Genomic DNA, 27259 nt, shown 5'->3' with positions numbered 1-27259 from the left:
GGCCATCAAACACACTTGGATGCTCTTCAGGCCTGTAGTTCCTTAGGCTGTGCTTTGGTTTAGACTGGCAGAGTTTTTAAATACCATCATGCTCCTCGGGCTGAGAGTAAGTAGTGATTGAGTGTGGCTGTTGAAAAGTAAAAATCATGTTCTGACTTGTGATCTGAAAACAACCATCGCTCGGAAAGTGATTTGGGATTCCTGACGCATTCCTGCTTTTCTCTTCTAAGCTTCCACCACACATAGCTAAGCTGACCGGTTACTCTGCCCTGCCCCCCCAGCATATTTTACTTATTTACTTCTCATTTTTATTTAGATTTAATGTGAGTGTTGTGCTTTGTCCATACGCAGCCCGTTATCTGTGTCAGGTGTAGGATGGAGCTCTCTCCATTCTGATTGAGAGCCCATAATTTTCCAGGGATATTTATCCACCTAGTGTCGTTCCTAAGGCAGTGGCCCTTTTTATAATTCAAATTGCAGCTGAATAGTTATCTGGCAGAGATGATGATAAAAAGGGCTAGTTACTGAAATGAAATACAGTAATAGTAAAACCATTACTTAATGTCTTGGTATTAAGTAGAGGCTTCATGAATATGCAAAGCCTCTGGAGTTCTGGAGGTAATAATGGATGCTGGAAACAGCTGAAGTACAATTACCAGGGACCCAGACTCACTTGGGCAGCAGGAAATGACCGAACATAAACGTTTCTTCATAATCTTTGGATCTTATTAGTGTAATAATAGACCTACTGGTGCTGGCTGCTTACATTAGTAGTCTGTCTAGGCTGGTAGACATCCTTCCCCTTCTTGAACATTTTCCCTCTCAGTTATTAATACATGACCTGCTGCCTACTAGCTCCACCCTCACAAGGCAAATGTCTCTCCAGATGAAAAGTGCACTCGGAGGTAAAAGTTGACTTACATCTTTGCATTTGTCAGAGGAGCATTGTATACTGCTGTTACCCCTGCCAAGAAATTTCTTTTGAAAAGTTATATTCAGTTAGTTATCTGAGTGTACCGAACTGGAGTTGAAAAGGTATGTTTAATCACAGGACTGAAAAGGAATTCTTTAATGCACCTGAACTCTTTTAAGTGAGGAAATGAGGATTAGCTCTTCTTTCCACGGACATGTGGGGGAAAAGAAACACTGTATTGGGTCTGGCAGGCTGTCCCCCTGCAGCCCATGGAGGTCCATGGTGGAACAGATATCTACCTGCAGCCCACAGAGGTCCACGGTGGAGCAGATATCCACTGCAGCCCATGGAGGACCCCACGCCGGAGCAGGTAGGTGCCCCAAGGAGGCTGTGACCCTGTGGGAAGGCCATGCTGGAGCAGGCTCCTGGCAGGACCTGTGGACCCGTGGAGAGAGGAGCCCACGCTGGAGCAGGTTTGCTGGCAGGACCTGGGACCCCACAGGGGACCCACGCTGGAGCAGTCTGTTCCTGAAGGACTGCACCTCGTGGAAGGGACCCACGCTGGGGCAGTTCATTAAGAACTGCAGCCCGTGGGAAGGACCCATGTTGGAGAAGTTCGTGGAGGACTGTCTCTGGTGGGACAGAGACCCCACGCTGGAGCAGGGGAAGAGTGTGAGGAGTCCTCCCCCTGAGGAGGACGGAGGGCAGAGACAACGTGTGATGAACTGACCACAACCCCCATTCCCCATCCCCTTGTGCCGCTCAGAGGGAGGAGGTAGAGAAATCTGGAGTTAAGTTGAGCCTGGGAAGGAGGCAGGTGTGGGGGGAAGGTGTTTTCAGATTTGTTCTTATTTCTCATTATCCTACTTTGATGGTAACTGGCAATAAATTAAATTAATTTCCCCAAGTCAAGTCTGTTTTGTCCATGATGGTAATTGGTGAGTGATCTCACCGTCCTTATCTTGACCCATGAGCCCTTCATTGTATTTTCTGCCCCTACCCTGTTGAGGAGAGGGAGTGATAGAGTGGCTTGATGAGCACCTGGCATCCAGCCAACATCAACCCACCACAACCACTTAAACAGCTGCACCCTTTAACAGCATCTGTTTGGCTGTGTGAGGTTTTGGAAAGTTTTTATGGTGGGATTTTCAGTTCCTATAGGTATGACTGAGTTTTAAAGGTGTAGAAAATGTATTTATTTCATGCATCTATATTAGCGTTTGTTCAGTTCATTAACTACTAGTTTGCCAGTAGGTACCACCCAGACAGCTACACTCACAGGAAGATCTTGCTCAGTTAAAATCACCCACTGATTCATATTTCCCAGGTCTCCTGAATGCCTCCCTGGGCCTGCTGTGAGAAGGTATGCATTGCATTAATAAGCGAGTAATCTCACCGTGGCTATCACCAAATCCTCACTGCTGAGCTATGGAAGTCTAAGCAGCCTGCTCCACGTTGGGGCAGGCAATAACTGCGCAACTGCTCATCAGTAACTCTGGTGTGTCAATTAGATCAGATTTTGAGACGTACTCGATGGCAGTGTGGAGCATGAAATGTATTGCTCTATGGGGAACTGGTAGGAGAAGCATTGCAAAAGGGCTTTCGGGTCAGGTGCTGCTGAAAGAGCTGTGTTAAAAGAAACTGTCTCCAGCTGTTTGATTTGTACTGTGCTCAAAGAAGCAGGGCTGTATATTTTTGTAAATAAACCAAACTGCATCAAAGATGCTTTATTCCTAACTGGGGTGACCTATCAGACTCTGAGCTGGCCAACAGCCCAGATCAAGAAAGATCTCTTCCTGCGGAAGGGAAACTGGCAGATGGAGCAGAATTAGGAATCTTGATTGGTTTTTGATTTTTGTCAGCTGTGCTGAAGAGACATAGTAAAAAGTCTACTTTGAAGTAGTTTTATCTATCTATGTATTTTCAAATTTCAGAATTATTTCTGTTCTACAGTACCTTTCCAATATGATTTTGCCAGTGGAAAGTGGTAAAAAATGGCATCTTCTTCCTTAAATAGTTTTGGTCCTCCTGTATGTTCCATGCCATATTTCCTGATGTTAATGGCAAAATAAAGTCCCCGCTACTGTCAGCTTGGAGTACACCTTCATTAAAATTATTTGATGAAGTTTTCAGTTCAGTTGCAGTGGTATAGCTAAGAGCAACGTGGCCTTGTGAAGCATCAGAAGTAGCTCCTGTCGCAAAACAGGATGTTAGAAACACTTAGCACCTTGTATTAACCTTATATTAACAATGACTAGCAAACACGTATTCAAACATGACGTTCATATCTGAGGCCAGTTTGCAGTCCTGGGGTCATGCAGATGCAAGTAATGCTTTGGCTTTGGCTTCAGTGAATGACTGATGGTGAAGTCCCAAGTTGGTTCTCCAGTTCCAGGATGAGTTTGCAGCTAGGAAAGCAGAGCCTATTTGATTTAAAGAAGAGGGAAAGTCCTAAATTTGTTTTTCACAGAGCTGTGTTTCAGAATGGGACCATGCTTCCAGGATAGGGAGTGCTTTCTTTGCTTTGGCGTAGTGCCTGGTCCTGCTCCCCTACTGTAAGCAGTGAGAGATCACCTCGCTGGGTTTCAGCCACAGGTGCGTTTTGACACTTAAGGCCAGTAAAAGCTTAGGTGTCTTCTGCTCGTGTGTTTGTTCTGCAGAAGCACAAGAGTTGCATTTGCTGCTCCATAACTTAACACTACGAACAATGAGAGTAGTTTTAGTTTTGGGGGATTTTTAAAGGATTTTTTTTTTCCTCTCTGAAGGACTTACTGTGTAGTAAGTAGCTGTTAAGTAAAATATTTTTTTATCCTTTGGCAAAGAGAATTAAGCTGGTGCCTCAGTAAACATTAGGGAAAACATTTAGTAAGAAAAGACCATACATACCAAAGTAGGACACCCTGATACAGATGCCTGACTCAACAGTGTGACATACTCTGTGTTAAATATGGAAAGCTCAGATGTCATTTGTTGTACCTCAGCAAGAGCAGAAAGAGATTTTTTTTTTCTTCCAAAGATAATTTATAAACCAGAAAGAGATCTTGACTTACTGTCTATGCAAGTGAAAATACTGATAGGCTGTGCAGCTTCTCTCATTCCCTGCTGCAGCCAAGGGCCTGCCTTGCAGGTGCATCCGTGTTGTTTGGAGGTACCTGGACCACGCCAGGGCCACCTTCTTAGGCTGCAGGATGTTTTTCTATTACCAGTCATCACCTGGGTTTCTCCACTAAGTTTTTGTTTCTAACTTCCATCTTAATTTGCAACTGGTGATAATTTAGCTGCTAATCCTTTTTTCTCTTTCCTCCCTGGGGAAGTCATTGGAGTCCTGGAAGTCATTGGAATCCTGGCTTCAGTGACATAGCTTATCACTGTGAGCATGACACTACCTCTGGTAGCTGTGGGAGGCAGATTTTTGGGAGGCCCAAAAGGTAGGCTATGTTTTGTAGCTAGTCCTGCAATTGCCTGCATCAGCATGGAAAAGCCACCTGATGATCACTTGCCACGCACTGCTGTTAACCTAAGCGTGAGGCTTTGAGGCAGACAGGTATCGATGTCCTGGCTCAAGCTATAATTTAACGGTAAATGGATTCAAGAGAAAAGGAAGCTGCTTCTGCCCTGTTCAAAGCTAACTTTTGCAACAACTTAGTACCTTAAAAAAAAAAAAAGATGATAATGCAAAAATAAGTGGCCATCAGCAAGACAGCAGTTCATATAACTGAACAAGTGGTGCAAGCAGTTTTTTACACTTTCTTTCCTTTTCCTCCCAGGTATAGAAAAGTATTTTGGGGAACTTTTCTTATGCCAAGTTTTTCGAGGCCATTTTTGTCAGGCTCACTGGCTCTCTCCCAGTGCTGCTGCATGTCTGGACACACAGAGAAATGTCCGGTTCACTCTGGAGTCAGTGAAGTTTTTGTCTAATGAGAAGCCATTCCCCATTCCAGGATCCCTAGAAAAAAGCCTTATAACCTTTTCCGACTATACTGTGTATTTCTGGTGCTGTTTTAGCTCTTTTTGGCTTCAACAGTGAAGCCCCAAATCCCCTCTCTTCTTCCTCAATCTAGTTTTCAGGGAGAAAAAAATCCACTAAAAGGCAGAAGCATGAGCATGCTATAGGTGTACAAGGCTGACTGTAAACTTACTGCTTGATCATGAGTTTTCTGCTAGTTCCTGATTACTAGTCACTTTTCCGCTCTGTGTGAATCCACTGTGATTGCTACAAATACTAGTATTAAAAAACTGGAGACACTCTAGAATCACACCCCTCTGTGACTCAGGGTTAGATATTGTACATCATCTTTACTTAGTCACATGCAGGCAGTCTTGTGTTTGGTGCTACACAAGTACATAGCAGGAGTTCTCATATATTTATAGATTGTTAATGAACTCCTAAATGCAATCAGTATTTATGAAAATGTACTTGTTCAACTGGACAGCAACGAGTTTTTAAATAACTGGCTAATGTCAAAGACGATGTTGTGTTTAATGCTCAAATACTTGTCAATCTATGCTATGCAGGTAACATCCTAAGTGGCCTTTGTCCCAACAATTCAAATTATTACTTTAATTTGAACTAAGAATGTGGTCTGCAGTGTAGATTTAAATCACAAATTCCTTGCATATCCCCTATGAAGAGATTTCTGTTTGAACAACAGCTCTTTTGCATCAAATGTATTAACAAATGTTTGCTTGGATGGTAAAGTGTTAGCCAGTGAAATCTCTTTAAAAGCCATCACATAGAAATGGTCTAGTGATAGTATCATTTTACAGTACCAAAGATAGACATTGTTGCACAGATGTAATCCAGTGCAGAATTAACCCAAAGAAAAGCAATCCACATTTGGCTTGTTTTAACCCTATGGGGAAATGTTCACAGGATAGTATTCTCAAGCTTTCTGCCTTGCAGTCAGCAGAAGCACCTGGAATACAGGTCAAAACAGAAAAATGGCAGTGCCAGTGGAGTTCTCTGCTGCCGAGTGAGCAGTCTCACTTCTGAACTCCCCCAGTTAAGAGCAAGTGCATCCCCTCCAAAAATCACCTTCTGGAATTTTCTCCCTCCCTCATAATCAAATCCATGTTTGGTGTCTGGGAGGTCGTGGTGGCAACAACTGTGCAAAGAAGTTCACAGCAAGACATAGCGCTCTCTAACACTTGACTTGCACAAGATCTTATTCTTCCATGTTTTCAAAGCCAACTTTAAATGTAACAAACTAATTAGACTTACTTCCATCTTCTTTTGACTCTTGAATGAATCGGGGAGGAGTGTAACCCAGAGATGTCTGCATGTTTAATCTACAAATGTTTATCAATGTTTTTTGCTCCCTGGATAGAAGGTATTATGGAAGGTATTATCATCTGTGCCAAACTTAAAAACCTTCTGGTGTTCACTATGATCACAGCCTCCTGGCTGCCATCAGAAGTACAAACCATCCAGCACAAGCAGGGTATGCAACCTCTGCTGGGAGCAGAACAGACATTGCAATGCACTTGGCTGATTTCCCAGGAACAACGTAGCTCGAAAATGCAGCTTTATCTCCTTTACAACAGTCTTTATAGAGGCTCAGAGATGGCTGCTGCCAAATATTTCTAGATTTTTCTTCCATTTCCCCTGTCCCAGCTGCTCACACACCTTTTCTGAGTTGATACTACCACTAGTTCCCAGAATCCTTATTTTTCTCCCTGACTGACCCCATGGCTCTGTTTGCCTCACATTTACTGTTCTAAAATTACCACTCATTATTTGATTCTCTTTGTGTGGGTCTTTGGTCACAAGGAGAGGGTGTAAACCTACCAAAAGTAATTGACATTTATTCTACACACACTTCTGAATGAACACAAGTACTCTCTAATTAGACAATAAGAATACTCTTCAAATCACTATTTATCTTGTAAATTACAACCCCATGGAAACATTTTCTTTGCACCATCTGGCTTTACGTATTTTTTTAATGAGTTGATGAGTATTTATATACTTTACAAGGAACAGATAGTAAAGCATTTGTTACATTAGGAAGTGAAATAAAGATTTTTCAAAACTGAATTTGTATAAAATTCACTGCATTAAATATTTAAATTTTGCCGAAATACCAGTGACAGTTTTGGTAGAGGCTTCATGGGACTCATTTTACTCAATGAACATCTGTTAAGAAAGCCACACATTTTTCCTAGTGATGCTGGCTGAACTGGACCCCTGTGTAGGAATGAAAGCACATCTTCATTTTAAACAGCACCTTATCTGATACTTTTGTCCTTATGATTTCAGTACTATAATTGTAATATTAAAATAACCAGTACAGATTCTTGCTACTGAACAATATCCCTCAGATACAGGGAGGAAGATGCTATTACAATACAAAGATTTCAGGAACTAGCAATCATTTGAAGTCTGCAGGAGATGCGTAAATGAGAGGATCTGGAAATACTTGAAATAAAGAAAACCTTTTTGAAATGAGCAAATGTGAATAACACCTTTGCATGTCTGCCTTTGATCTTCCTAAAATGCCTGTCACTCTGTCTCTAAAAAAGCACCATTTATTGGTTTTGTATATATAAAAATTAAAAGCAGCACTAAATTTTTAACTCAAAGCCCCTTGAAGTTAAATCTTATTACTAATTTAGTGTCTGCATCTGATTTTATATAAGCTAGGTGTTAACAGGTGGTGCTATGCCACTGAAAGTAGTAATTCTTTGTATTTTTGAGAAGCCTAAAACATCATCCTTAAATCATCCTATGGGATAAGCTTAAAAATAAGCTTATTGAAAAAGATATATTGGCAAATTTTGATTTTGTAAACTGATAATTTAAACAATGTCTAACTATTGGGCATTAAAAGCTGTCAAAGCAAGGGTTTGTTGTATGGACAGAAAGAGCCATACCAGTAAGTGCTTTTTACATAGAAAAATTTGCTGCTAGTGTTGCAAAGTTCATTCCTAAACCCAACAAGAAAATCCCAGCTGGTCTGCGCTGGCTAGTAAAGGACTTATTTAGTAACCAGAACAACAGTACGAGTGAAACAGGTGCAGCTGAAACCGAAAAAGATAATATTACACGACCACTGTGTACTAGACACAATTTCTACAGTCAGTTGATCATTGACTCTAGTTTCTTCCCACTTACAGTATCACACATTAGTCCGCTCAGGTCTCTTGTCCCTTATCTCTGGGTTCCTCTTCCTCTTGTCTCTCTGTGCCTTTCAGCATCTGGATTCTTACTGGAAGTGAAAATGCTGTTCTTGGAGATCACACTGATAATATTGGATAGAACAAACCTCAAGACAGTTTGTTCCTTCCAGTTGCTTCCTGGTATTAATGTCTACTCTAGCACTCAAGCAGCATGTTTGTAATCAGTGTGGTTTTAAAGATCGTTTGGCCTTAAGAAATTCCTGTCTCCCTTTGCTCCTGACCATTGGGTGTCCATATTTTGTACTCCAGCTCAGTGTTCCTTCAGTAATGATACAGTGCCTATTTGTGAGGCTGCCCTGTCAATAGATCCCTGAAATTACACAGGTTAAACATGACCTTTTTTTTGACTGTTTTTTTCAAGTCAGATCCTTACAGGGATTCAGGCCACAGCTCCACCTGACACTTGTTTTTAGTGGCATAATTGGGAGTGGCAAACTTTCACTGGCAGGAAATGGAAAACACAGGCAGGAATGTAAACAAGCTTGACTGGTGAAACCATGGGGTGGTGAAGCTGTAGCAGAGCCAGCAGCCTTCTTCTCGAAAACAACTCCTGTATTCTTGCTGTCAACTTCGAAACATGCACATGCTATTAATCTAATTGTCCTTCAAGAGAAAAATCTGCCCAGCAGTATCTTGTTATGATGCTGTGACAGTAGTACTAGGATTCATCCATTACATCTTAAGTTTCAGAGCCTGGCATGTCTGTTAGGTTGAGACTTCTACAACTTCTTGCTTTAAGCAGCTGTATGTCATGCTTGTGATGTTCAACTTACAATACATTTCTCGATAGTTAATAGCATGTGACCTCCTGCTTCAGGTGTCAAATAAAGTTACTCTTTGCTTGACCTGCTGTCCCAACAGACGTTTGCTCGTGGTTTGTCAATCACTTTTTCTGCTGACATCAAGCCCTGCTCCCATGGTGACGTAAATCATGGCAACTGCAACTAGCATAACACAAAATAAGAGTCTAAGATTCATACCTATGCTATTTTCCCTTTTATTTCAACTTCCCAGTGTGCTAGCAGCAGTTCAAAAACCTAGCTACTTTTGAAGTCTACTGCATTTAGTAAAGATAACTTAAACTCATCAGCAACTGTTAATAGAAATTCTGACAGGTATGGGCTTAAGAATAAACAAGGATGCATTACAAGGTCAATTTACTGCAAGCCAAACAAAACTATTTATAGACTACAGCCCGTGCTTTTGCATTACTACTTCTTCACAGAATGTTTCAAAAATTTAGGGCCTCAGCTCTCAGGCTGGATGTGTCTGGCATTAGGATGGGAGGAGGAAGGGAAGTCTGTACCCAGCGAGATGCCCAGTGACAACCGAAATGACACGATGCATACATTGCACCAGCTGGTGACAAACCACAGTGTCGGGGGTTACAGCCTTCTGAACTCCTGATAAAGCCACATATGACTCAGAAATATTTTTAAAATACAGCTTGGTACTGTACAACAAATGGCAGGTAAGAAGGTCGTGACACGGTACATTAGGATCTCCTAGGTGGAGATCCAATAAGCTGAGCTAACGGCTTGTTAGGGGTCCCCTCTAACACAGCAGCTCTCAGTCATGTAGAAGGGACCAACACCAACAAAATCGTGTGCTGAAATGTGTCGTTTGCTATCCTTTTCATTCAAATTTTGGTTTTGTCTATCAGCGTTGCACTGGTGTAACAAAAAAAAAAATTTAATTGGCTCAAAATTTGATTAGATGCATTCTTAATTTGATTCACACTGAGCTTATTAGTTTAGGTTCATTAGATAAAGAATCAGAACTGAAATTAGTAATGAAAAAATATATTTGTTTGAAATTGCACCATTCAATTTGTGCAAACACCTGAGTTTCTAAGTCAGAAAAGTGACTGTCAAATATAAGGCACTTCATAGTACACCTCATCCTAATAAAAATGAAATCGATCAACAAAATTAAAAATTCTTATTGAGAGTTCCAAAGAACAGGAAGAAAGTTAATATAGTGACTATGTTAAAAGAAGGTAAAAGGGATGACCCAGGTTAATTACATGCCTGGCATCTTGATTGTAATCCTCAGCAAAATATCCGAGTGGCTCATATAGGACTAAATTAATAAAGATTTGAGTATAATTACTACTCAGAAAAGACATTTCCAGAAAACAGATCTTGTAATAGTGCTATTGTGGTATCTCTTCTTTATGCAAATCCTTATTTGATAAAAGTAACAGTGATGTTATATCCTCAAGCTTTGGTTTGGCATTTGACCAGGTACAGCAAAGCATTTTAATTAAAAAAACTAGAAAGATAAAACAAAATCAGAATGTCACACAGTAAGTGGCCTGTAAGTAATTGCCAGGCCTCAAAACACAGAAGCGGAATGATCAGCAAACACTTGGGTGAGCAATTCAGATCCTCTGGGGATCAGTTTTGTCCGTCTGCTATTCTTATCAGTGATCTTGAAGAAACTATACTGAATTATCACCAAGTCACATTAGCAGATGATGCAAGAATTGGGGGCTGTGGGAAACAATGGAGGCTAAAGTCACTTACAAAGTGACTCGGAGCTCATGGTAAACAGGGTGCACCAAAAAAAAAAAAAAAAATTAAAAAATTTCTGTATTTTGATATATTTATAGAAATATTTTATTATCATTTTATATACATATTACATGTCTTTTACGTATTTTATGTCTGTCTCTCTCTCTCAATATGGCCAAATGCAATAGCCTAATTGTGGACTAAGAAGTATAGGCATCCTTGCATTGTAAGCACCTTTATTCTGCAATAAAATATCCTACTTGGAAACATAGATGGGATTCCGCCTTGATAAGTAGTTTTTTGAGGGTTTGGTGTGCCACGTTCAAAAGGGCTGAAGGTCTGAAAAGATGCTCATCGACAGCAGAGCTGAGGGACTCCATCTCTGCAGCTGGAAGTCAAAACTGTTGAGAGCTCACCTGGGCTGAGCCGACGAGTATATATATACATATATATATATGGAGATATACTCCTGGAGGGCTGCACTAGCAATCGGACGCGGTCTTGTGGCTGAAAATGAAATTAAGCAGACTTAAGATTGTAAATACGGCACTTGTTAAGAAAAAACCCATTAATTTAAGAGAGTGCAATACCCAGCCCCTGGGTTATGGCACGGCGGGCACCGGCCGGCCCCTCTCCCGCAGCGCTGGAGCAGCCGCTCTCCACAGCCCCGGCTAACGGCCACCAACGGCTACGGCCGCTCGCGCTCCCCGCGGCGGAGCGGCCCCGCCCCCTGGCGCCCCGGCCCCGCCCCCTGCCCCGCGGGGGGCCCCTCCCGCCCGCGGCCCTTTCCGGCGCCCCCCCGCCCGGCGCTGCCACATCCTCCGCTGACATCAGCCCGCGCCGCCATATTGGAGGAGAAGCCGCCTCCGCCAGCTCGGCGGCCGCAGGGGGGGACGCTGGCCCCCGCTGCCTCCGCCTCCCTCGCCGCGGCCGAGACCCGCTCCCCATGACTCCCCCCGGCCGGCCGCTGCTCCGGTGTGGATAGGGCGGAGGCGGAAGCGGCTCCCGTCCCTTCTCCTTCCCCCCCCTCCCGAGCTGTGGCCGAGCCCCTCTCCCCACGGCGGGCCTCTGCCCTCTCGCCGCCTCCAGCCATGACTTCCCTGACCCAGCGCAGCTCCGGCCTTGTGCAGCGCCGGACCGAGGCCTCCCGCAGCGCCGCCGCCGACAAGGAGCGGGGAGCGGGGGGTGGCCCGGAGGATGAAGGCCGCCGGGACGAGTCCGGCGACGACGAGAAGGGCGACTCCAAGGAAACGCGGCTCACCCTCATGGAGGAGGTGCTGCTCCTGGGCCTCAAGGACCGTGAGGTGCGGCCGGGGCCGTGGTGGCGGGGCTGGGGCGGGCCGAGGTGAGGGACGCTGGGTAGGGGGTGGCTGAGGAGGCTCGGTGGTCCTGGCGGTGTTGGCCCGGAAAGGGGGTGCCTGAGGGGATACCGGTTATTCGGGCGTTATGGAAGGCGTTGATGAGGAAGGGGAGCCTAAGTGGTGCTAGGGTGCGGGTGGGACGGGAGCAAGGGTGCTGCTGGGTGAGTGTTACTGTGGGTTTGGGGCAGAGGCGTTGCTGGGGACGGGGACTGTGATGTTGCTGGGGGTAGGGTCGCATGCTGGAACAGGCTCGGTGTTTTGGAGGAGGTGGGGAAGGTAGTTGATTTTGGGGAGGGGGAGCCTGGCAGAGAGTTTGTATCTCCCTTTGGATGCGGGGTTTGCAGAGGAGCCTGCGTATTTGTAGCATCTCAAGGAAGGCAGCATAGGGGTTGGGGCAAGATGGGGACCTGGAGATGAGGGCCAGGGCCTCTAGCCAGTGTTGGTGGTTGACTTGGAGGCCTGGGTAGACCTGTGATATTTATACTCCTTCTCCTACAACATACCCATGGCTCTAATGTGGAGGACTTGTCTACTCCTATGTATTTCGTCAGACACAACTCTGTGGTACTTACAGGTTTCTCAGGTGCTTTAGTATGCTTAGCAGGCCTTTCTACTAAGACATTCCAGACTAACGCATGTGAAAAATGTCTTAAAGTTGGGGGAGATACATATGACAAAATGGGCCTTGATGAATGAGAAGTGTGTCAAAACGAGGAAATGGCATTATTAGATAATTCTGTGTTTTTTACTGAATTTATAGCTTACTTCTTTGTCATGATACGGTGAATAACGGTCATTGAGGAAGGTGTACTTCTACCAGTGTGTCGGATTTTTGTTACATTTGAAAGAGGTAATCAATGTAAAAAGCATGCACACTGCAGGAAGTCAGTCCTGTCGGGGAAATGGTTTGATTTGATGTGGTGTATGATGAAGCGTAATACGTCTTTATTTTAGATATGAGCTATAATATGCATTTAATTAAGCAACCTGCTTTTTTTTTTTTTTTAGTGGTAAGTAAATTAAGGAAGCCAGTTCATTGATTTGGGTGGAAGTCTCTTAAAACTGTGCATGTTCGTGAGGACAGAATAATGGGGGACAGAAGCTTATAAGTTCTTTGACAGTGCATTGCATCTAAAATAAATTTACTGGTTGATAATGAATAAGTTAAAAGAGTAGTTTTCCTGGTTAATGCTCATTTTTTAATGCGTGAGGGTATATCTGTGTATATACCTGCTACAATAACATATTGTATTTCTCTCTCAGATTGTGTATTTTAGGCCATATTCTTGTAGTCCCATTTTTTCAGATGGACCTTGCCATGGCATCCTGATAAACTCAGGAGATATTCAGAGTCGTGTGTGCTTCCACCTGTTGAATTGAAGACTTGTGTATATGCATATTTCTGTTTCTACACACCTGAATAGTTGTAGAAAAGTAAGTTAGGTATGACAAGACAGATATCTGGCAGAATTGCTTAGGAGGTTTTGCCTTGAGGAAGGTGGGATAAACCGGTAATCTTTCAGCTGTTTTTTTTCTCAGGACTGTGTGCTAAATCTGCTAATTTGCGGGCTTTAGGCTGTAAACATTTCAAGGTAGGGAGCATTCTGTCTGCCTGGAAAGAATATATGGTGCAAGTCTTCCTAGTATATCAAAAGTTAATAGTTAACACTGGGCCTAAAAATCCAGCTTTGCACTGGTGTGCATCAAAATTATAAATCATCTGACTTTGCTAAGTGCAGCAGTGGCACGCACTGCAGATAATCTAATATTCCTTTGTGTGGAAAAAGGAACTGAGTGATTACAGTGGCATGGATATCCATAACTCCCTTGGGATTTTGCAGTTCAGACATCAGACAAAAAGAATGATAATGTCATCTCTGGGGTGGGGGGCTTATGTGCAGAAACCGTAGCATACACTGTTTCTGAGCTTTGTTAGACATCAATCAGGTTTGTATTTTGGTTTTGGGTCTGCTTGTACTCCTGTGTACAAGCTACACTATGTAAACCACTTTGTCTTAGTGGGTTTTTTCCTTTTAAAACGAAATAAAACTATAGACTCATTTTCAAATATGATTTTTTTTTTTGTTCTCTATTATTCTAATGATAAGCAAAACTTACTTACTTTACGCATCTGGAAATGCTTTTTATAACGTTTTTAGTTCCAATAGAACTGATTTCCCATGACATTTGTGTGAGACTTTCTCATGACTGCAAGCAGAGAAAAGCAATATAGGGTCTCTAAAGTATAATTGCATAACTACACAGAGTGTAAGGGAAAGGCAAAGGCAGGTGTGTGAACTTTAAGCTCAATTGAAAGCCAGTAAATTCAAAGCTGATAATGCCCTTCCTGTTTATTCAACAGGATAAAGTAATTTAATGTTGAGTTTAAAATAAATAAAATACAAAAAAGGAGTCTGAATTGGCCAAAGAACATGTTTCCTTAAAAATAGCTTCTCTCTCAGAAAAGGTACTGATAACTGCATTGGTAACTTAGCTTTCAGTTTTTCGGGTAATTTTTTTTCTAATGTTAGACACTGGTGAATATGGCTTAATGGCTTGTAAACTGTATACAAACTGCTTCACATGTAAGGAGCTACCATTTGTAATTTGTAAGTGTAGATGACAGAGCCTTCACTCTTAGGAGAGTGGTTTTCAGGAAGGTTCAGGCAGTGGTGGATTGGGTTCAGTGTTTCTAGGAGATTGTTAGATATTTATATGAATCTTGCTTTCAGGATAGTGGGGTGATGGTAACAACCACAGCAAAACTTTTGAGTTGTTGCCTGGTTGTCGCTGCAGTATGAGTTCCGTGATGGGAATGTCTGGCTGCCCTAAAACAAACGCAGACACACTTCAATCCCATTTCTTAATGCTTGAATACAATTAACTGCATTTGCACATGCTTCCTGGACATGGCTCCCCACCGCCCCTGCCCTGTTTGGCATAATTAAATTGTACCGGCTGTATGTGTACTGGTTGCTCTTTTCCACCAATGGTTCCTCTTCCATTTGTGTATTCTGTGTATACATAACTATTTCAGTATTCCAAGGTCAAGATAGGTTATAAGGGATATGCGCTGAAATACGTGCATGCTTGCATAACATGACAGATGTGGTGTCCTTGGAGGAGCAGGTAATATACTGGAACAAAATACATTACTAGAACTCTTTGAGGATCATCACGAGAACACCTACACTTCTTTGGAAACCCTTCAGAAACATGGCTTGGGAAGGGAGTTGTGTTCATCCATTTAGAGTAGAGCAATAGCCTGTTGCTGTAGGTATAAAATACTCACTGAAATAAAATACTTTGCTGTATTAGGTTAAAAATAGTATTGCGGTAAGATAGGTCAAAGCCACAGCAAAAGGGAGGTTATCCTGTAGAACTACTGAAGCATCTGAGGTCATCACTCCCAAAAGAAGGGAGTGATAAATATTAAAAGTTAGCTGATTTAAAAACAACAGCTAAGAGATGAGTACAGGCTGGTTTGTTCATTACAGCTCTTCCAGACATCTTGTAACTCAGTCCTATAGAAAACTGAGAGGTTGCTGGGTGGCTGTGCTCTATAACTGTTGCTCCATTTAAGTTCATTTAAGTTTTTTGTACATGTAGGGATTTTTGGTTGTTTTTTTCCCCCTCCTTTTTGAAGTCCTCTCTCGGTACATGTTGGGAGTCTATTCAAATACAGCAATGCACACAGCTGCTCCTATCCTCTATACAATGTGCCACAACTAAACAAATTGAAGCAGCTATAGAGACATGGCACCTACTCAGATAAAATATTTATTTGTTCTGTAACTAATTCCTTATTTGCTGAAAGAAAACTCATGTGAAATATGCTGAAATAATCATCATGTACTGCAGTCTGCTGCAACAATAAGTATTTCTGGTTTTATTTACCCTTTCTTTGGTGAAAACGAAAATGTCCTTTGTGAGAGCGAAGTAATGTTACATCACTTTGTTAGGTACAGAAATTATCTTGGATCTTTGCTACTCATGTTTGGCCTTCAGAAACTTCATTTATTGCTGAAGATTTGGTGTTGCAGCATAGCTTTTTCTCCAAATAGTTCCTGTGAAGGTCTCCAGCTTATGATATTTCTTGTTGTATTGAAATAAGTTATTAGGGAGCTCGTTTGCTTGCTTCAGATATGCTGTTTTGTGTTGGTCAGATTAGTGCTAAAATGCAGTTTCTTTATCCTTCTTACAAATATGTCTGGATTTGTTGCTGAATTTTATATTTTAATCCTAAAGAGATTTTTCTGAAAGGTGAAGTAGGAATTTTGGAAACATTCAAAACGTGGGTGGCATTTCCCCTGATACTGAGATTCAGCTTTGTGAAATTCATATTGTGATGCAGAAGTCTGGGGTTTTTTGCCTGTGTAACAAATGATCAAGTTTTGAAAAGTCATCCGCATGTCTTTTTAGTCTTTTTCTTAATTTATTTTTTTCCTTTCATTAAAAGAGTTTCAGCAATAGCCTGAATGTCAGCTCAAAAGCTCCCAAGTTTTGCTGGAAAATTTTTGAGACAAATGAGTGAAACATGAAGAGGCGTCTCCTGGGAATTCGCGTTTCAGTTGAAGAATGATGTATGAATGCATTGAAACCTTGACAAAGACGTGCTTTTTCTCAAACGTTCAGGGCCTAATAACAACAAAGTGTGTAATGTCTGTGGTGAAAAATTATTTCTTTCATAGCTGCCTACCTTTTTGGTCCTTTTTTATTTCATGTCCATACATAAATTACAGGCTAGGAGAAGACAGGAGTTGTGCAAGGAGGAGTACCCCAATTCTTTGTGCTACAAGATGCAGTAAAGTGCCTCTCTGCTGTGCTGCTGAGTAAATCCTGCTTTTGGGCTGTTTGGAGAACATGCTGATTTGGAAGCAGCATTTTGGATACAAGTTGGCTTTGTGTTGAAATGGTATTTATATTTCGTGGTTCTGCATGCAGCTAGTGTGGTTATCCCTGCTCTTATAGCATGGCTAATCTGTAATCTACATTATTTAGTCATGGATAACTTTGACTGTAGTGTAGTCCCTTCTTCCACGTCAAGCTGTCTAGTGTAGGGCAAAGACAAAAACATTGTCAAAGCCTTTCTAGTGATGCTTCTCAGTTTTTCAAAGTGCTCTTAAAAAACAAAGCTGTAACTCTATAGTGCTCTTAAAAAACAAAGCTGTAACTCTATAGTGCTCTTAAAAAAACAAAGCTGTAACTCTTCTTCCTCTGCCTATAGCAAGCTGTTTTTATTAAAAAAAAAATGCATGAAGTATATATAAGAAAGTATTGCTGTTAATTGCTAGAAGGGAAGTAATCACAGAACTGAAAACTAACATTTTATGTTAAAGAAAAAGTGGTATTATTTCAGGTGTTCTTTCATCCTGAAGTAGTTCAAGTACTGCAGCATTTATCTCAATTAGTTAAGCTGTGGGGCCTTCTTTGCAAGGCTAAATTGACCAGGCTAAGTGTTGCAGACAGTATATTCAAGAATTACTTTCTCACTCACAGAGCAAATAATTACTACAGCACACATTCATTCATTTCTGTGTTGCATTACTGACGGAAGGGGAAGCTACTCTGGAGTAAATGTGTGGCTCTTTCCTCTGCATAGACAACATTCTCATCTGTTTTCTCATAACTTTTAGTAAAGGAAGAAAAAAATGATAGTCAACTTATGTGTCACTTTTCACTGTGTTTTTCCTGGCTTGTAAACAGGTCTTAGATCAATTTCAGTAATTTATTTTCTTTCAGAAATATTCAGAAAACATTACTGCAGAATGGTTTCACATACACTTTTCAGACATACAAATTACAAAGTTACACATAAAATACTGCACAGCTGTTCTCTTCATCTAAGTGCACTGTATGTGAGCCTGGATGAGTAGCAGCACAAAGGTGTGTGGTACTATGACTAAGCTGTTAGTCTGAGTGCAAACCAGTATTATGCATGCCAAGTCTCTCCTACCTCCCTCAGTATATCCTATACTAAACTACTGCATTTCAACCCTTTTTTTTTTTTGACTGCTTGTGATGGGCCATTAAGATAATAAAATAGTATGCCTTGTAAGATACATCTTTATAATTGGAGAGGTGTTACACTCATAGCTCTCTTGTTATCTGTGGATGTTGCAGGATTTATTCATCACACTGGGAAATTAGTCTGCCGGGCTTTCTGCATATCCTTCTGTTGCTGATATTCTTTTAAGCACTTGTAAGCTGCTTATTGCTATACACTTTCTAGTCATCTGCCTTCATGGTCTTACTAGATAGCATCATGTAGCTCTGTTGTTTACAGGGCCCTTAACTGCCAGGCTATGTGTCTTTTGTACATGGGGTGTACCATGAGGTTTCTGTTTAGCTAGTCATTCTTGTACAGCACAGTACATTGCACTTCCATTTTTTACTTCAGTATACACTTGATTTTACTGTGGCTCTTCCACATTTGACAATCTCTACCACGTGAGAAACATTCCATAGGTATTATGTTGCCATTTCAGTATGTCTTCTGCATTGCACGGTGGAGAAGGCAGGTATAACATTTGTTGGCTAGGTTGAGGTAAATATCAAATGGATGTTTGATCTATACCAATCACTTAGGAAGCACTAATTACAACTGCTTTGCCTGTGCTGGATATTTAAATGGGACTTCTGCTTCAGCAGCATATGCAGTCTGTGGCTCAGACTTTCAGTTTACAGTTAGTACATGTTAAGTACTAAATGAAAGAACTTGTTCCTTTTAATGTGAGAACAGTGCAATGAGTGGAATTTTTTGTCTTATAATGAAGATGTTGACATCGCATTATTATGAGATAGTCTGTTTCTTGAAAATTGTTTGCACCTGGATAAGTGAAACAAGTGAGAGACCTTTTTGGAAAAGAACAAACTGAAAGGAAACTAGAAGTTTAGACAAAGAAGAGAGGAATCCCTATCCCTTATGCACACTTTGGTGTTGTGGGTTGTTTTTGTTTGTTTTTTTTTTTAAACACCCAAAACATGACTCTGGAAATCCATCCACACTAATGACCTGGTGCAAATCCCTCGAAATGAAACATTGTACAGCTCCCCAACTTGACATCACACAGTGCTTTAGGTAGTGTTCTAAGTTGTGACCACTGTAGAAGAAAAGGTGGAAGAGAGGGATAGCTGTTATATTTCGGGCAGATACAGTATATTTGTAAGCCTGGAGGAGGGAATTGTAGTTTTAAGGTGACCTAGTTAGTCACAGTCAGTGAAACTTGGCACTTACATTTAGTCAGCCAATATTAGACCTGCTTTGTCTGTATTAGAAGACATACCAGATTCAGGTTTTTCTTACTGTTTTTGAGAAGTGTACTGGACCTGGCTGGGATAAAGTTAATTTTCTTCACAGCAGCCAGTATGGCACTATGATTTTGATTTTTGACCAAAGCAGTGTTGATAACACAAAACAGTGTTGATAACACCCCCCTGTTTTGTCTGTTGCTGAACAGTGTTTGCCCAGTGTCAAGGCCACCTCCCTTTCTTGCTCTGCCCACCGCGTGGTGGGAGTGGGGACAGCCCGGACAGCTCACCCCACTGACCAGAGGGGTACCCCATGGTGTATAGTGTCAGGGTCAGCAACAAAAAAGGGGGAGGGGAGGTAGGTAGTCACTGCTCGGGGACTGGGGGGGGGGGGGGGGGGGGCAGGAGGGTAGGTGGTCACTGCTTGGGGACTGGCTGGGCATCAGTCTGCTTGTGGGAGGTGGTGAGTCAGTGTTTTGCATCACTTAGTTTTGTTTCGTTTTTTCACTTTTGCTCTTCTTATTCTCTCCCCCCCATGCCACTGAGGGGAATTGGGGGAGCAGTTACGTGGAAATTAGCTGCCAGCCAGGGTCAGCCCACCACTAGGAGACAATGAATGTGTGCAAGGTTTGTGTTGTAAGCTTGTGGGTGTTAGATCTAGGCAGGATGCGAGCTGTTTTTCTGATCCTGCTATATTTGCTTACTGCTGTGGGAAGACTTGGTTTTTTGAGTGAAATATCTGATGTGGAGGATTTAAGCACCAGTTCTAATTAGACATTTCTTTCAAATGTCAGATTTTATGCTCAGTGACAATAGCTAGTAGTGTAGAAATCAGTTCGCAAGTTATGGAACAAATCAGTTACATCTTTATTTTGCACCAAATATGAAGAATAGTGATTGGACCCTTATGGAAGGTGGCTTTGCAAGAGCCATGCAAATATTTGAAGTAATTATCTGCATGTGTATACACTTAATCATTCTGAAAGTTAGGCTTCTAAGTTGGTCTTTTCATTCCTAAATGAACGGTTAGACTCTTAAGTGTTGATTTTTTCAGGGGTCTCCTAAGGGTTCAGCAGTGTGCATGTGTTAGCTGCCTCCTCTTCAGCAAAGTTACGGGTTTTTATTATCTTCATTTTAGTGAAGAGATGTGTCTACGTAATGTATGCCTGTGTATGTGCTTGAAAAGCTGGGGCAATAACATTTGGCTTTAGTGCTTTCAGTAGTTGACAGCAGTTGCTGTTTGTTGTTTATTCTTAAACGCAGTGGTAGGTTAATCAAATACCTGACAAGTTTCTTGTCAATGATACTGTGCTTTGTAGAAAATATATGCTTGCTTTCCTAAAGTATTTCTAGTGTTTGGCTGTCAGAACGCTTCAGAGATTTTCCTCACTAACTTATCTTCTGTAGTTAGACTACAGAAACTATACTACAATTTGTTCCAGTAAAATGGCTAATGATTTCAGTTGCATCAAAAGAGGAAATCAAGACGGACCGCAGTCAGACATCAAAGTCCTCACATTGCAGTATTCCAATAATAAACATGGCTGCACTCTGGCTTGCTTTTCTTTCTTAAACAGATACTAACTTTCAAAAGTTCTGTAGGTCAGGATGTATTATTAGATGTTTCTGCAGCCTTCTGGGTTGAGAAGGTGATGGCTTACTTGAAAGGTAAGATTTGCAGCAAAGAGCTAGCTAGGTGGAGGTTGCCATAGACCTTTAATTTACTGTGAAGATAATGAGGAAGAATACAGTTTATTTTAATTGCAAATGACTTCAAGTTTGAGTATTTTCCCTTTGACACATGAGAAGATCCAGAGTATTCCTCTAGCAGGTGTTTTACTTGAATATTTTGAATATTCACAAGTTCTGGGCATGTTGTTTTTATCTTTTTATTATTATTTTTGATGGATGACTGGTAAAAGGGATGAATATCTCCTAAAATTATTTTGTCTTCAGAAATGCATTTTTATTGTTTCCAATTATGTAGATAGATAGAACTGTATTTCTTTTGCTGGATCTGAAATTCCTTTGTACCCATTTAAGAGCTACCTGAAAAATGAATCTCTCAGTTCTGGTTATTACATATATTATATGTCTATATAATATATACAAAGTAACCTTCTGTCCTGATTTTGGCTGCGATAGAGTTAGTTTTCCTCCCAGTAGCTGGTATAGTGCTGTGGTTTGGATTTAGCATGAGAATAATATGAAAACACACTGATATTTTAGTTGTTGCTAGGCAGTGCTATACTAAGTCAGGACTTTACAGTTTCCCATGCTTTGTCAGGTGCACAAGAAGCTGGGAGGGGGCACAGCCAGGACAGCTGACCCAAACTGGCCAAAGGGCTATTCCATACCATACGTTGTCATGCTCAGTATAGAAACTAATGGGGGAGTTGGCCAGGGGGCAGCAATCGCTGCTTGGGGATGAGCTGGGCATCGGTCAGCAGGTGGTGAGCAGTTGTATCACTTGTTTTTCCTGAGTTTTGTTTTTCTCTCTCTTCTGTTGTTTTCCTTTTCATTACATCATCATCATCATCATCATCATCATTATTATTATTATTATTAATTTCAATTATTAAACTGTCTTTATCTCAGCCCATGAGTTTTCTCACTTTTACCCTTCTGATTCTCTGCCCCATCCCACCGGAGGGGAGTGAGCAAGCAGCTGCGTGGTGCTTAGTTGCTGGCTGGGGTTAAACCAGGACACCTTCTCTGAATGCATTCCTGTCAGGTGAAGCTGGGTCATGTCTTGAACCAAATATGTCTTAAAACAGATTGTTCTATAGAAGCAGTGAAAATCAAAATCCAGCAGACAGTAGATGTGAAAACAATTCTATAAGAAAAATGGAGGGTTTGTCTTTTTGTAATTTTCTAGATAATAATAAATTTTATTGAATCTTATTGCTGTCAAAACCAAAGATCAATTTTGTATTTCAGAGTTGCTTGTTGTCTTAGAACCTAAACATGAGGAAAAAAAAAATTTCAGCATGTTCTCAGCTACCATCATTCTTGTATTCCAGAATTGTGGAGGCTTTTCTTCTCTCTTGTTTTATAGGTCCATAGAGGAAGCAAGAGTTTGAAACTATTATTGAAGATTTACTTAAGCAAGACCCTAACCCTGAACACTATATTTTCAGTTGAGTGTGAATAGGTTCGGGTAAGATCACACAGTTCCTTGCCAAAGGAAATTTATTTTGGTCTTGCCGGAGAACGCTGCTACAGAAGCTGAATTTGGTTTTGTGTTTTAATGTGTCTGGCATTGTGCAGTACTGTAGTGTTATGGAGTATAAGATTTTCTCAGAGGTAATAAATTGACAGCTGTAAGACTTAATAAATTGATATATGTGTATTGAATGTATATTAGAAAGTAGCAGAGAATCTCTAGGTCATTAAAGCAGATGCGTACTTTGACCATGTCAACTTTTCTTGTTTGAGACTTACTCACTGTCAGCGTCAGCTTCTGTGCTGTGATTACACTCATCTTCAGGTAGATTAAGTTACAATAACCTGCACTGGAAAGAAAAGAACAGATCTTTTTGATCCCCTGAAGGTGAAAATAGATCGATTCATATAATAGGATATCTGTGGTGGGAGTAGCCTGATTTTACCTTGAGAGTTCAAATAATTTTGGACATTGCAGCCTGTCTTTGATGAATGTTGCAAGGAAGCTTTTCTTTTTTCTCCTCTTCCATCGTTGCTTTCTATTGTTTGCATTTTCCTTCAGCTTCTTATACGTATGTTTAGTTATGCTGGTAAAAAGACGTTTAATTGGTTCTGACTGGAGTTTAAGGTGCTTTATGTGTTTACAGTCTGTCTAAGGTTACTGAAGCTGAATCAGAGCTTTATAGAAATCTGTATAAGGACCTAGTTGAGGAGGAACAAATGCTGCCTGGCTGCACAAGAGGATCTAATGGCTTCAAATTATGAGAATAAATATACAGTTAGTTCTCCTACTATTGACCAGTTTTTCTATTTGTCATTAAGAACTTGGAAAAGTTTGTGGGTTTTTTTTTTTTTATTTTGTGTTCATTTTTACAAGATCTGTTCGCTTATTTTTATGTTGAGAAGCTTCTTGCAACAATATTCTGGAAGAAAAAACTTAGATAAACTTTTTAAAAGTGTATCTTATTTCCAATATAAGAATTTCCTGCTCTTGGAAAAGGATGTCGTTAAAGTGTTTAGGTTTGACCAAAAAAGTCAGGTGTCAGATTTGTTGGACAAATACTTTTATAAAATATGCTCAGTATTAAATTCAGCAAATGTAACATCAGTCTTGCTGACTTCCACTGCCTTCAAGAGATTCAGAAACTGTATTAGTTCTTCTTTATAGAATGATGGTGTTCCTAAATAAAATACTAACTTTTAAGAGTCTTTCATATCTAAAGAATCTATAAACTTGTAACAGTAACTCAGTTATTGTCTCAGTTACTGACTTTGATCTTCCTAAGATTTCTGCTTATAGTTACATTATCACGAAGAAGATATTTACTTACCTGCAATAATAGCAGGCAATTTTTCTTTCTTTCTAATCAGCAATTTTACTTTCACCTAAAAGGATAGGAACCACAGAATTGTGTAAAGGTGTCAGAAGCTGACGTTCACTTATTCTTCTTTGTCCTCTCTACCGCTGTCTCCTGGTATCTCCATTTAATTGTATGACTTTACATGAATATCCAAGAGGATGTAGTGTTTCTTTTGTAGAAGAATACTGGTGATAGATGCATTTGGAATTCATAAAATGAAGCTTTTGGGTCAACAGAAAGGATTGAAATTCTGTGCTAGAATATAATTTATAATAAACCAGGTACTTTCATTATCCTTTCTATATACATACTGCCTATATTTTGTATTTTACCTCTTTGGATTTGGGAACAGCTTTAAGGAGATGTGTTGAAGTTCTTCAGGTGATTCCAACTCCTTTCACATATATCGAAGTAGTATTAGTAATTGTAGGGAGACTACATAAAGGAAACAGTATATTGATGGTTCTTGTCTTTTTGGGGAATACGATAGCCCTGTGCTTCTCAGTTTGCTAGTACTCTTCATTAAAACCAAAATACTTAAAAACAGTGTTTGTAATCCGCAGTCGTAGCTGCGGATTATAGCCATTTTTGGATGGAAATAGCCATCTTTGACATGAAAACTGTGGAAGATGAAAACTCCTATTAACTTTTAACCTGCTGCAGTGCACCTGGACAATGTATGCTGTTACTCCTTTTCCCTCTACCCTCCCCAGCTGTCTTTCTGTAGGTCCCAAAATTACTACTTCAGAGAGGAACTTCTTGACTAAAAAAGTCAGAGTTCTGTCACAATTGTAATCAAGTCCATTATGAAATACAACTTGCCACAGCCCATATTTCAAGATAAATTGTCTCTGCCTGTCTTTTGCAGTAGGTTTCAAATGGGTGACAGATGATGATTTTGGATTATTATGTTATGTCTGTGCTTTGTGCTGGCTAATAATAGGCTAGTAGGCACCTCTGAAAGAACTTGCTATTGCTTCAGAGAGTCAGAAAGGGATGCTATTGCTGTCTTGGCAGATTTAAATAATACAACTTCAAATTTATCATGATCAGGGTAATCATTGCTGAGGTCCAAACCAGGGAGCTGAAGGTAGTGATGAATGTAGTGCATGATACCTTAAGCATTTTATATTTTTCTGAGCAGATTGTGCTCATGAATGGCTTAAGTACAGGTAGCTGAATAATGTATGATTTTTTTTTTTCTTGACCTCTTTTATTCCAAAGACTAGGTGAATAGTTCTAGCCGTAACTATTCAGGTTGTGAAAACTATTCAGGTTTTGAAAGCAGTTTATCCATTGAAGTGTGGGTTGTCACTGAAGGAGATGCTCTAGCCTTTTGCTGTCTGTCCCAGCCACGTTCCTCCCCTTTCCTGTGCTGCCTCTGGAATTTGTTCACCTGCTCAGTGAGGTGAGGATACTGACCATTAGCTTTCAGACGGACCACTTCCTCATCTAGCTGACTACACAAATGCTACTGCAGGCTCCGGAGAGACAACAGCGATGTGCTTTGATGGGGTGAAAAAATACTGAACTTCTTCAGCAGCAGTTCAAGCTTTGTTGGACTGCATTTTTGGGTTTAGCCCTCAAATGGCTAAAAATGAAGACATGGGGGAGGATGTACCTTCTCCACTTATATGGTTTTGTGCGAGGTTAAAATGAGATGCTGTGACACTGATTTGAAAGGTCAGTAAAACTGAAATGAATCTCTCGAAGGAAAAAATAGTTGTGTGCAGACAGTAGTGATTCAAAAGAGATGCTTGTGCTGGGAAAGTAATTAAATACTGGGATGTAATTTTGCCCTCAGTTTCTTTTCCTGCCTTTTTCCCCCAGTGTTTCTCTCTGCCACTTTACATCTAAGAAAATACAACTGAATTACATGAGTCTCTTTCTCAGTATTGAGATAACTACTCCAAGTGAGCATGCAAGTCATTTCTCCCTTCATGACACATGCTGTGTAAATGTTAGAAGTAAGCTCTTTGCTAATTATGCCATGCAACATGAAAATCAGTCCCACACATATAATTTATACCAGCAGACTATTTAATTTGCTTTGCCCAACCCTACAAAAGACCTAAGCTGACTTTCAAAGTTTTTTTTTTCCAAGTTCCATATTCACTTTAGTTAGTCCATTTCAGGCTACACATCTGTTGACAACTGTTTCTTCTTATTCTCCAAACTATTTTAATTACGCTAGCACGTAAATTCGGTGAGGGTGACTAATTGCCCTTAACTTCCCATGATGCTAGCAAGCACAGAATGTTTTCCAGTATGTTTGTCATCTGTGATTTCTGAGAACATACCATAAAAATAGTCTGCCGCATATCGGAAAGAATAGATGGCAAGGACGAAACCCTTGTTTGGGAAAGCTGGATGCTTGTTTGTGTATAAACAAAACAATAGTTTTATGTCTCAGAGCTTTTGTATTGCAACCACCAACAGAGTATTTGAATGCCATCCATGCAGAAGTAATAAAAGAAATAGCAAACTCCAGCAGAGTTCGGGAAGTCTTAATTTTTCTATCTTTCAGCATCCAAGTAAAGCTGTTTGAAATTTTCCTCTGAAATATTCTTCTAATGGAAAACAGGGTACCTGTAAATTTGGAATTTACTGTTTGCTAAACTGAAAGCTCTCTTCAGCCTAGGTTGTGCTTCCTAGCTGAGAAACCCTAAAGTTAGGGGTTTCATGTCTTGATAGACTGTCAGATGTATTGCCTCGGAGTTAGGACTTCCAAACTCCTCAGGAGCTGTAATTGTTGTTTGCCTTGGCTTTCTGTTACTTTCCAAGTTGGTCAGCTCCCCTTCTTATGGAGGTGCCATGGCTGGAAGGGGTTAAAACAACATTTTATTTCTGCTGTCTCTACATGAGGTTTCAGAGATTGCATTCTTTACTAAATTTTGAAGTCTTTTTGTTTGCATCTTTAAAAGAAGAATTTGGAATTTCCTGAGAACAGGAATTCAGGGGTGTGGGTAGCTCTAGTGATGTTTCTCCTTCAGAATGTTCCCCTCTAATTGTTTGGTTTATTTCAGTTTGGTTACCATAGATCTTTTGTCTTGCCTTTAAGTAGAGGGTGCTAGGGGAGGGTTTAAGGAGTACTATTAAGTCTGAATATAAAATGAAAAGGGTTTTAGTAATTACTGAGAAGCATAGATTGGGTAGTGTTGCATGCATTATCCCAGGGAAGCTCTGCTATTGTGGTTCTTCATAAATGGAAATTGAGTTAGAGTCAGGACCAAAACTTTGACCTAACACTGACCTCTAATACTGAATATGGGTCTGCGTGGATCTGAGGATGGGCCAGAGGGGCCTGTTGTTGCTAAAATAAAGAAATATTTTATTTTTTGGTGAGCAGGTTGTTGTAACCCTCAGTTATCTTCACAGACAATTACATGGCTTTATGATGGTTTTCTGAAAGACTTAGAAAGCTGATTTCTATTTGCCATGGCTCTGTGGTCTGCAAAGTAATCTTGAGACTCGCAGGGTTAGATCAAGGAATGCATTGGCAGCTACAGTCTA

The 27259-nt window shown here is 40.7% G+C and overlaps 1 protein-coding gene across 1 annotated transcript in view; it reads left to right on the top strand.

The window, feature by feature from the left end:
• Positions 1–11429: 11429 nt before the first annotated feature.
• GOLPH3 (golgi phosphoprotein 3) overlaps positions 11430–27259 on the top strand; it is a 33391-nt gene continuing 17561 nt past the window's right edge. Inside the window, exon 1 of the mRNA XM_075526517.1 lies at positions 11430–11912. Within this exon, the coding sequence (XP_075382632.1) occupies positions 11700–11912 (213 nt within the window). The 5' untranslated portion in view covers positions 11430–11699. The remainder of the gene's footprint in view (positions 11913–27259) is intronic.

The sequence above is a fragment of the Mycteria americana genome, chromosome Z, assembly GCF_035582795.1.
Source record: "Mycteria americana isolate JAX WOST 10 ecotype Jacksonville Zoo and Gardens chromosome Z, USCA_MyAme_1.0, whole genome shotgun sequence".
NCBI lineage: Eukaryota > Metazoa > Chordata > Aves > Ciconiiformes > Ciconiidae > Mycteria > Mycteria americana.
Note: the sequence above shows the minus strand (reverse complement) of the source record. Positions and strands in the feature narration are given on the sequence as shown.